The 12,284-nt window shown below is 51.1% G+C and overlaps 1 protein-coding gene across 1 annotated transcript; it reads right to left on the bottom strand.

The window, feature by feature from the left end:
• Nucleotides 1-205: 205 nt before the first annotated feature.
• Nucleotides 206-4,443, bottom strand: LOC130309140 (oocyte zinc finger protein XlCOF8.4-like). Its single transcript, XM_056552289.1, has 6 exons — nucleotides 3,912-4,443; nucleotides 3,545-3,724; nucleotides 3,328-3,457; nucleotides 2,819-3,027; nucleotides 2,637-2,742; nucleotides 206-2,330 (listed from the first exon to the last, which is right to left on the bottom strand). Exons 1-6 carry the CDS (start codon nucleotides 3,996-3,998, stop codon nucleotides 475-477), a joined length of 2,568 nt encoding a protein of 855 aa, XP_056408264.1. The 5' UTR covers nucleotides 3,999-4,443; the 3' UTR covers nucleotides 206-474.
• Nucleotides 4,444-12,284: the final 7,841 nt, after the last annotated feature.

Here is a 12,284-nt window from a genome sequence, read left to right as displayed (position 1 = left end):
CCGCCATACAATGCTAACCACTGATCCGCCATACAATGCTAATCACTGATCCGCCATGCAATGCTAACCACTGATCCGCCATACAATGCTAACCACTGATCCGCCATACAATGCTAACCACTGAGCTGCTGTGCTGCCATATAGATATACACTTGTAGTAACAGAGTCCTGTATTTCCCTGCCTAGGGTAGAGTAGACAAAGGACAATCGGAGAGTCGGGTGTGATGTCATCGCTGCTGACCCCTGCGGGATAATGATGGTCTATTCTAATAAGAAAGGTGCGGACACCCACTTTAATAACAATTTGGCCACGTGAAATAATATTAGTGTAATACTGCTCTTAATAAATATTGTACAGGAGACTGGTCTGACCGGGAAGAAATGCAGATAACCCTAAAAATTCCGTCTCCAAAATATCTGCCCAACATGCTGAAAAAAGGCCGTCCATAAAAGTGATGAGGTGTGACGCCATTCCTAGAAGACGTACGTCGTGTCGCCTTCATGAAGCGCTTTGTGCTGCAGAAGGTCCGATATCTCGGTAAAACATTCCCCACATTCGGCACATAGAAGCGGCTTTGTATCTTGGTGAGTCTTCTTGTGACGGATGAGTTCATGTGCGTAGGAGAAGGAGACCCCGCACTCCAGACATGGGAACGCCGTCTCTCCCGCGTGGATTCTCTGATGAGCCAGCAGTCGATCGTTCCTGGTAAACGATTTGCCGCACTGAAGACATGGGAACGGCCTCTCCCCATTATGAGTTCTCTTGTGTGGAATCAAATTCGATTTCTTTGCAAAACATTTCCCACACTCAGAGCAGGCGTAGGGCTTCTCCCCGGTGTGTGTTCTCTGATGCTGGATAAGAACAGATTTTTGGGCAAAGCATTTTCCGCATTCAGAACACGTGAACGGTTTCTCCCCCGGGTGAGTTCGCTTATGCTTTGACCGGACAGATTTCGGCGCAGAGTATTTAGCGCACTCCTGACAGGAAAACGGTGTCCCGCCCGGGTCAGCTTGACTCACGTTTCTGGTGAAAATGTTTCCACATTTCAAACAAGAAAAAGGTTTCTCCCAGGTGTGAGTCTTCTCGTGCTCCTCCAGATCGGACCGGCTGACAAAAGTCATCGCACAATGAGGACAGGCGGAGAGCACCTCCATTCTGTGGTCCAAGGGATGAGGACAGGTGGAGGGCGCCTCCATTCTGTGGTCCATGGGATGAGGACAGGTGGAGGGCGCCTCCATTCTGTGGCCCATGGGATTAGGACAGGTGGAGGGCGCCTCCATTCTGTGGTCCATGGGATTAGGACAGGTGGAGGGCGCCTCCATTCTGTGGCCCATGGGATTAGGACAGGTGGAGGGCGCCTCCATTCTGTGGCCCATGGGATTAGGACAGGTGGAGGGCGCCTCCATTCTGTGGTCCATGGGATTAGGACAGGTGGAGGGCGCCTCCATTCTGTGGCCCATGGGATTAGGACAGGTGGAGGGCGCCTCCATTCTGTGGTCCATGGGATTAGGACAGGTGGAGGGCGCCTCCATTCTGTGGTCCATGGGATTAGGACAGGTGGAGGGCGCCTCCATTCTGTGGTCCATGGGATTAGGACAGGTGGAGGGCGCCTCCATTCTGTGGTCCATGGGATTAGGACAGGTGGAGGGCGCCTCCATTCTGTGGTCCATGGGATTAGGACAGGTGGAGGGCGCCTCCATTCTGTGGCCCACGAGATGTTTCTCCAGTTCAGATTGCTGGAAGAAACAGCTGTCACACTCGGGACATGTCAATGGCTGCTCCATGTGCGTCCGATGGTGATTCAGAAGAGTGGTCTCATACCTAAAGCTTTGGCCACATTCCGAACATGAAAAAGGCTTATGGCGGGAGTGACTTTTCTGGTGTTCAATAAGCGACTCGTTCCGGGTGTAACATTTCCCACATACAAGACACACAAAAGGCTTCTCTCCGGTGTGAATTCTCTGATGCGCTATAAGTCTGTCTTTTCTTGAAAACCGTTTCCCGCATTCCAAACATGGAAATGGTCTCTCTCCGTTGTGATACCTCTGATGGGCTAAGAGATTTGACCTCCGTGTAAAGTATTTCCCACATTCAGAACAATAATGGAGTTTACTGCTGCGGCGAGCAGTAGCAGAAGGTGATTTAGTAGGAGAAGCTGAAGATCTGGTGTAACTAGACGCTTCAGAAGATGGATCCATGCTGTGAAGAACAAGGGCTGGAACAGCAAAGTCATCTCCTACATAATCTTCTGGGACCATATTACTGTAGGTCCCACAATCCTGAGGAACGATGACCGGTCTCTCGGAGATATTCCAGCTTCTGCTTCCATCTGCAGATGTATTTATATAGTTAGGTCTTATATAAAGAAGAGTCCAGAACTGACTGATATAAAAAAGACAGGACCAGAACAGGAAACTATGGGGGCCAGAACAGGAGACTATGGGGGGGGCCAGAGCAGGAGACTATGGGGGGGGGCCAGAGCAGGAGACTATGGGGGGGGGGGCCAGAGCAGGAGACTATGGGGGGGCCAGAGCAGGAGACTATGGGGGGGCCAGAGCAGGAGACTATGGGGGGGGCCAGAGCAGGAGACTATGGGGGGGCCAGAGCAGGAGACTATGGGGCAGTTCTCTCTTACCTGGACTAATATCGGTGATGATCTCCACCTCGGTAAAGTGGTGATCACCATCCGCCTCCTCTTCTCCATCTAGAACCTCAATTGGTTTCTCAATCAAATCTTCACCCTATGAGAAGATGAAACTCCATGAGCAAAATCCACACAACTCTTCTCCAGAGCAGTAAAAAGTCCCTGATAAATACCTGATAATACTGCAGGGTAATGTCCTCAGGACTATGCTGGGAGGACCGAGGGCTGGGACATCTCTCTGGAGGATTTCTATAACTGAATCTTCTCTTCCTCAGAGGTGTGAGGGGCCGATCTCCTGCGGGGTCCACATTCTCCTCCGCACAATCCTGGGAATCCAGAGGAGCAGGACATCTCTCTGGTGGGTTCCTCTTCCTGGATCCATCTGTAGGAGACACACAGTGACTGAATACATTGTGTAGATGATCAGATGATGGGGGATCTAGGGGCCCCCAATACTGCTCTCTCCTTTACCATCAATGAGAGTCTCCTCTTATCCAGTGGTGATGTTCGGGGCCGGTGGTCTATAATAAATATATCTTACCCAGTGGTGATGTTCGGGGCCGGTGGTCTATAATAAATATATCTTACCCGGTGGTGATGTTGGGGGCCGGTGGTCTATAATAAATATATCTTACCCAGTGGTGATGTTCGGGGCCGGTGGTCTATAATAAATATATCTTACCCAGTGGTGATGTTCGGGGCCGGTGGTCCTCCATCATGACTATGTCCTGGTACAGATCCTTGTGTCCTTCTATATACTCCCACTCCTCCATGGAGAAATAGACAGTGACATCCTGACACCTTATAGGAACCTGACACACACAATGATCCAGTCATCATCCAGACCCATCATCCCTTGTGTTCCTGTATAATGTCCCAGCATTCCCAGCAGCGCTCACCTCTCCAGTCAGCAGCTCCATCATCTTGTGGGTGAGTTCTAGGATCTTCTGCTCATTGTTCCTCTCAGGTATCAGTGAGGGAGGTGGAGGCTCCGTGATGGGGCCCCGGGCCCTGCTCCATCCTCCTGACCTGCTGGGGGCCACACACTCTCCAGATGTCTTCTTCACTACTGTGTAATCCTGAGTATGGAGAGACCCCGATAAATATCCCTATATACAGACCCCTCACCTCTCCGGTCATGTCCTGTATTATCCCTAGAGATAAGAGGTCATGTGACCATTTCCCACAATCCCTCACCTCTACGGTCATGTCCTGTATTATCCCTAGAGATAAGAGGTCATGTGACCATTTCCCACAATCCCTCACCTCTCCGGTCAGCAGGTAGATGATCTCCAGGGTGAGGTTCAGGATTTGATCGGTCATTTCGGACATCAGACTGTCATGTGACTTCATGGCTCAACCTAGAAGATAACATGTGGATCAATCTATTGTATGACTTGGAGATGGATTTTTGTGACTCTTCACAATTCTCTGGTGACTGTCTAGGTGACGGTCTCGGTGGCGGTCCACTGTGCCCACAAATGCGACAACTTGTAAAACCATTGTGCCCACGAAAAGTCTTACACAACCATCATGCCTGTAGTCGTCATAGGACATAGCATAACCATCTTGCCCTTAGTCGTGACAGGATATAGCATAACTATCATGCCTGTAGTCGTGACAGGACATTGGGAAACCATCATGCCCGTAGTCATGACAGGACATAGCATAACCATCTTGCCCAAAAGTTGTGACAGGACATTGCGTAACCATCATGCCTGTAGTTGTTACAGGACATAGCATAACCATCTTGCCCGTATTCGTGACAGGACATTGCGAAACCATCATTCCCGTAAACGTAACAGGACATTGCGTAACCATCATGCCTGTAGTCATGACAGGACATTGCGTAACCATCATGTTTGTAGTCGTGAAAGGACATTGCGTAACCATCATGCCTGTAGTCGTGACGGGAAATTGCGTAACCATCGTGTCTGTAGTCGTGACAGGACATTGCGTAACAATCATGCCCGTAGTCATGACAGGACATAGCATAACCATCTTGCCCAAAAGTTGTGACAGGACATCGCGTAACCATCATGCCTGTAGTTGTTACAGGACATAGCATAACCATCTTGCCCGTAGTCGTGACAGGACATTGCGAAACCATCATGCCTGTAGTCGTGACAGGACATTGCATAACCATCATGCCTGTAGTAGTGACAGGACATAGCATAACCATTGCGCCTGTAGTCACAGGACTTTGTAAGTATCATACCCGTAGTCATGATAGCTTGCCTGAATATAGTCTAACATGCCTATTGACAGAAGTCATATAGTGACAACTCAATGCATTCCAAGCGTGTGTATTTGGAACATATAACAGCTATTGCGTCAGCTTAAAGACATTAGCTCATAATGAGCAGCGAACCGAACTGACTATGGAGACAGCTTGACAGACATGACAGACCTAAAGTGTGCAAAACTTACTAGTGATGATCTTCATGTGAATCTGATAACACAAATAATAGCATACACTGACATACTACCGTAGCAAGCTGAAAAACCTGGCCGACCCTAACCATAGCAGACCCCACCAGACCACAGTGCACGAAACGTGATAGTACTAATATTGTGATAGCCTAAGAAAACACGACAATACTGAATAAGTGAGGAAACATAACTAGTAATGACAACAGCCTAAAACCTTGCAACCTAAAACATATGAAACGTATCAGTGCCACCTGCCCTGTGTTGCTATATAAAATAAATATATGATAACGACATCTACCTGGCATACACATGATAGGAACGCATACATTGCACCTGTATGATGGCATGACGCAGATACAGTGACCCCCCGACATACGATCATTTCAACAGTAATGAACGTATGAGATATTGCTCTGATGATGTCTCAGTAACAATATGGTGCAAGTAACTTCCACCTGAAGATGAGTCAGGTATGATGGGCAAGTCACTTATACAGTGATCCCCCGACCTACGATGGCCCCGACATACGATCATTTCAACACATAATGGCCTCTCAGAGGCCATCGCATGGTAAAGGCAGCATCAACATACGATGCTTTTGTATGTCGGGGCCATCACATAAACGGCTATCCGGCAGCGCAGACTGCTTCAGCTGACCCCGGATAGCAGTTTAAGGTGCCCTGTGTGGTCCGCTGATGGTCACTCCCCTGTCCCCGACGTTCCGGACAGTCCTCTTCGGGCACCGCTGCATCGCCGTCGCTCTCCGTCGTCATTATGTCGCCGCGCACGCCGTCCCGTCATCCAAAGGAGCGGCGTGCGCAGCGACGTGATGACGGCAATGAAGAGCGACGATCCAGGCCAGCAGAGATGGTCCGGAGCGGCGGGGACATTGATGGAGGGCGACATCCAGGGCAGCGGTGATGGTTCGGAGCACATGCGACAGGTGAGTATAACTTCCTATACTTTACATTGCACGGATCCCTCAACATATGATGGTTTCAACTAACAATGGTTCATTTGGAATGAATTACCATCATATGTTGAGGGACCACTGTACTACAACTGCTTGAGCAATACTGCTCTGAAGACGTGTCAGGTGTGATGGGCAAGTCATTTACAATTGCGTGAGCAACATTGCTCTAAAGACGTGTCAGTAACAATATGATGTAAGTAAGTTCCACCTGAAGATGTGGCAGGTATGATGGGCAAGTTGCTTATACTACAATTATGTAAACGATATTGCTTTGAAGACGTGTCAGTAACAAAATGGTGCAAATGACTCCCACCTGTTTGGTATGAAAGTTTTAATAACTTATACCGCCAATAAGTATGTGTTATTGCTCTGAAACTTGTCAGTAACCATGTGATGTGAAAAACAATATAACCATGAAATTTATATATGATCCCCCCCCCCCCCCCCCAGGCACCAAAAGGCATGGTATGTGGGGTAGACCTATCCCTTTCCAGGGATTCAAGTCTGCTCTGAAATCCTGCCATAGAAGACAGCATGGAGCTCATCGTCTGCTGGAGCTAAGCTATGACTACCAATATAAACTGCATGATGACCCAGTTCCCAGCATTCTGATGAGCCCTATCCCCCGGGATGAATACCTCATGATGAGCCCTATCCCCCGGGATGAATACCTCATGATGAGCCCTATCCCCCGGGATGAATACCTCATGATGAGCCCTATCCCCCGGGATGAATACCTCATGATGAGCCCTATCCCCCGGGATGAATACCTCATGATGAGCCCTATCCCCCGGGATGAATACCTCATGATGAGCCCTATCCCCCGGGATGAATACCTCATGATGAGCCCTATCCCCCGGGATGAATACCTCATGATGAGCCCTATCCCCCGGGATGAATACCTCATGATGAGCCCTATCCCCCGGGATGAATACCTCATGATGAGCCCTATCCCCCGGGATGAATACCTCATGATGAGCCCTATCCCCCGGGATGAATACCTCATGATGAGCCCTATCCCCCGGGATGAATACCTCATGATGAGCCCTATCCCCCGGGATGAATACCTCATGATGAGCCCTATCCCCCGGGATGAATACCTCATGATGAGCCCTATCCCCCGGGATGAATACCTCATGATGAGCCCTATCCCCCGGGATGAATACCTCATGATGAGCCCTATCCCCCGGGATGAATACCTCATGATGAGCCCTATCCCCCGGGATGAATACCTCATGATGAGCCCTATCCCCCGGGATGAATACCTCATGATGAGCCCTATCCCCCGGGATGAATACCTCATGATGAGCCCTATCCCCCGGGATGAATACCTCATGATGAGCCCTATCCACTGGGATGAATACCTCATGATGAGCCCTATCCCCTGGGATGAATACCTCATGATGAGCCCTATCCCCTGGGATGAATACCTCATGATGAGCCCTATCCCCTGGGATGAATACCTCATGATAAGCCCTATCCCCTGGGATGAATACCTGAGCTCTGCATACAGCCAGTTCTGGCTAACAACCTGTTTGAAATTCCCTCCGCTCCGCCACTGCATAAGCGAAAGGGAATACTACACTGACATATTATGCCTCTGCTGCAGAAAGTGCAGGCTGACCTGCGATCACAGCATACCTGCGGCCAGGCCAGGCCAGGCCAGACCATCCCCCCCCCCCCCCCCCCCCCCGACGTGCAGGCGCATGACAGAGACAGTGAAACCTCTGCCCACCGCCTCTGGCACACACCAAGCTCAAATCCGACTGCATCTGCAACACAGAACAGAGCAGAGCTGAGAGAGGGCGGACCCGGAACCACAGCTGAAAGTAATAAGTATAAGCGATGATGTAACGTTTGCCAGCACTGAATTGCCTGCATAACCAATATTAACCCCCCGATGACAGTATACAGTAATGCCACGGCAGGCAGACAAACGCCATGACAGGCTGAAATAAGCCAAGCCGTTACCCCCCATATTAACAGGGTACCGGCGCTCACGAACGCAAGACATGCCCCAAGGAGGGGATTGTGGGCATTATATAGACCCACGCCCCTCCCACAAACACAGCCCTGTGGGCTTAGCCAGTTAGTCAATGTCACGTCTGACAAGTTTATTGTGACTAACTCCAGCGCCGTTTCCATTAGGATTGGGGTACACAAAACCCCAATGTCTGATGACGATGGTGAGAGCTCCCGGTGATCATATCCATGGGCCACCATGGGCTCCTGGTGATCATATCCATGGGCCGCCATGGGCTCCCGGTGATCATATCTATGGGCCGCCATGGGCTCCCGGTGATCATATCCATGGGCCGCCATGGGCTCCCGGCGATCATATCCATGGGCCGCCATGGGCTCCCGGCGATCATATCCATGGGCCGCCATGGGCTCCCGGCGATCATATCCATGGGCCGCCATGGGCTCCCGGCGATCATATCCATGGGCCGCCATGGGCTCCCGGCGATCATATCCATGGGCCGCCATGGGCTCCCGGCGATCATATCCATGGGCCGCCATGGGCTCCCGGTGATCATATCCATGGGCCGCCATGGGCTCCCTGTGATCATATCCATGGGCCGCCATGGGCTCCCGGTGATCATATCCATGGTCCGCCATGGGCTCCCGGTGATCATATCCATGGTCCGCCATGGGCTCCCGGTGATCATATCCATGGTCCGCCATGGGCTCCCGGTGATCATATCCATGGTCCGCCATGGGCTCCCGGTGATCATATCCATGGTCCGCCATGGGCTCCCGGTGATCATATCCATGGTCCGCCATGGGCTCCCGAGCACGGCTCAGGCCATGCCTAGGTGCAGGGAGAGCAGCCACATCCTCCTACAACTCTTCCTGTCGACTTAAAGGGGTAGTCCAGTGGTGAAAAACTTATCCCCTATCCTAAGGATAGGGGATAAGTTTGAGATCGCGGGGGGTCCGACCGCTGGGGCCCCCTGCGATCTCTCTGTACGGGGCCCCGCCTCTCTGCCGAGATAGCGGGTGTCGACCCCCGCACGAGGCGGCGGCCGACACGCCCCCTCAATACATCTCAATGGCAGAGCCGGAGATTGCCGAAGGCAGCGCTTCGGCTCTGCCATAGAGTTGTATTGAGGGGGCGTGTAGGCTGCCGCCTCGTGCGGAGGTCGACACGCCCCCTTCCAGCGGGCTGTCGGGGCTCCGTACAGGAGATCGCGGGGGGCCCCAGCGGTCGGACACCCCGCGATCTGCAACTTATCCCCTATCCTTAGGATAGAGGATAAGTTGTTCACCACTGAGTCACCACTGGACTACTCCTTTAATGAGATAATAGTAGGGGGCCAGCAGTGTTTCTTGTCCTCTTGTCCCTACTTTGTGCTCTGTTCAGAAAAGTCTCATCATTTAGTCTCCTGTTTCCTCGGCCATAAAAAAAAAAAAAAACAATCTGTGCCCCGATAACCTCCAGTCTGTGCCCCGTCTCTTCTGTACCCTCCAGTCTGTGCCCCGTCTATCTCGTACACCCTCCAGTCTGTGCCCCGTCTATTCTACACCCCTCCAGTCTGTGCCCCGTCTCTTCTACACCCTCCAGTCTGTGCCTCCGTCTATTCTACACCCTCCAGTCTGTGCCCCGTCTCTTCTGCACCCTCCAGTCTGTGCCCCGTCTCTTCTACACCCTCCAGTCTGTGCCCGTCTCTTCTACACCCTCCAGTCTGTGCCCCGTCTCTTCTACACCCTCCAGTCTGTGCCCCGTCTCTTCTCTACACCCTCCAGTCTGTGCCCCGTCTCTTCTGCACCCTCCAGTCTGTGCCCCGTCTCTTCTACACCCTCCAGTCTGTGCCCGTCTCTTCTACACCCCTCCAGTCTGTGCCCCGATAACCTCCAGTCCTGTGCCCCGATAACCTCCAGTCTGTGCCCCGATAACCTCCAGTCTGTGCCCCGTCTCTTCTACACCCTCCAGTCTGTGCCCCGTCTCTTCTACACCCTCCAGTCTGTGCCTCACGATAACCTCCAGTCTGTGCCCCGTCTCTTCTACACCCTCCAGTCTGTGCCCCGATAACCTCCAGTCTGTGCCCCGATAACCTCCAGTCTGTGCCCCGTCTCTTCTACACCCTCCAGTCTGTGCCCCGTCTCTTCTGTACCCTCCAGTCTGTGCCCCGTCTCTTCTACACCCTCCAGTCTGTGCCCCGTCTCTTCTACACCCTCCAGTCTGTGCCCCGTCTCTTCTACACCCTCCAGTCTGTGCCCCGTCTCTTCTGTACCCTCCAGTCTGTGCCCCGTCTCTTCTACACCCTCCAGTCTGTGCCCCGTCTCTTCTACACCCTCCAGTCTGTGCCCCGATAACCTCCAGTCTGTGCCCCGATAACCTCCAGTCTGTGCCCCGATAACCTCCAGCCTGTGCCCCGTCTCTTCTGTACCCTCCAGTCTGTGCCCCGTCTCTTCTGTACCCTCCAGTCTGTGCCCCCGTCTCTTCTACACCCTCCAGTCTGTGCCCCGTCTATTCTACACCCTCCAGTCTGTGCCCCGTCTCTTCTACACCCTCCAGTCTGTGCCCCGTCTCTCTCTACACCCTCCAGTCTGTGCCCCGTCTCTTCTGCACCCTCCAGTCTGTGCCCGTCTCTTCTGTACCCTCCAGTCTGTGCCCCGTCTCTTCTACACCCTCCAGTCTGTGCCCCGTCTCTTCTGCACCCTCCAGTCTGTGCCCCCGTCTCTTCTGCACCCTCCAGTCTGTGCCCGTCTCTTCTGTACCCTCCAGTCTGTGCCCCGTCTCTTCTACACCCTCCAGTCTGTGCCCCGTCTCTTATATACCCTTCCATAGCCTCTCCCATCACAGATAATGGTCTCTCCTCCCCCCCATCACAGATAATGGTCTCTCCTCCCCCCATCACAGAGTTTTATTTCATCCCCAAAAATATTTTTATCATCATCATCTATAGAATATATCATCATCATCATCATCATCATCATCATCAACCTGTGGGTCATACCATTATACAATACCTGTGGGTCATACCATTATACACAGCCTGTGGGTCATACCATTATACACAGCCTGTGGATCATACCATTATACACAGCCTGTGGATCATACCATTATACAATACCTGTGGATCATACCATTATACAATACCTGTGGATCATACCATTATACAATACCTGTGGATCATACCATTATACAATACCTGGGGGTCATACCATTATACACAGCCTGTGGATCATACCATTATACAATACCTGGGGGTCATACCATTATACACCAGCCTGTGGATCATACCATTATACAATACCTGTGGATCATTACCATTATACACAGCCTGTGGGTCATACCATTATACAATACCTGTGGATCATACCATTATACACAGCCTGTGGATCATACCATTATACAATACCTGTGGGTCATACCATTATACACAGCCTGTGGATCATACCGTTATACAATACCTGTGGGTCATACCATTATACACAGCCTGTGGATCATACCATTATACACAGCCTGTGGATCATACCATTATACAATACCTGTGGGTCATACCATTATACACAGCCTGTGGATCATACCATTATACACAGCCTGTGGATCATACCATTATACACAGCCTGTGGATCATACCATTATACACAGCCTGTGGATCATACCATTATACACAGCCTGTGGATCATACCATTATACACAGCCTGTGGATCATACCATTATACACAGCCTGTGGATCATACCATTATACACAGCCTGTGGATCATACCATGATACACAGCCTGTGGATCATACCATGATACACAGCCTGTGGATCATAACCATGATACACAGCCTGTGGATCATACCATGATACACAGCCTGTGGGTCATACCATTATACACAGCCTGGGGGTCATACCATTATACACAGCCTGGGGTCATACCATTATACACAGCCTGGGGGTCATACCATTATACACAGCCTGTGGGGTCATACCATTATACACAGCCTGGGGGTCATACCATTATACACAGCCTGGGGGTCATACCATTATACACAGCCTGTGGGTCATACCATTATACACAGCCTGTGGATCATACCATTATACACAGCCTGTGGATCATACCATTATACACAGCCTGTGGATCATACCATTATACACAGCCTGTGGATCATACCATTATACACAGCCTGTGGATCATACCATTATACACAGCCTGTGGATCATACCATTATACACAGCCTGTGGGTCATACCATTATACACAGCCTGTGGGTCATACCATTATACACAGCCTGTGGAC

The sequence above is a fragment of the Hyla sarda genome, unplaced genomic scaffold (assembly GCF_029499605.1).
Source record: "Hyla sarda isolate aHylSar1 unplaced genomic scaffold, aHylSar1.hap1 scaffold_1510, whole genome shotgun sequence".
In the NCBI taxonomy this organism is placed as follows: Eukaryota; Metazoa; Chordata; class Amphibia; order Anura; family Hylidae; genus Hyla; species Hyla sarda.
This window is presented reverse-complemented; position numbering and strand designations above follow the sequence as displayed.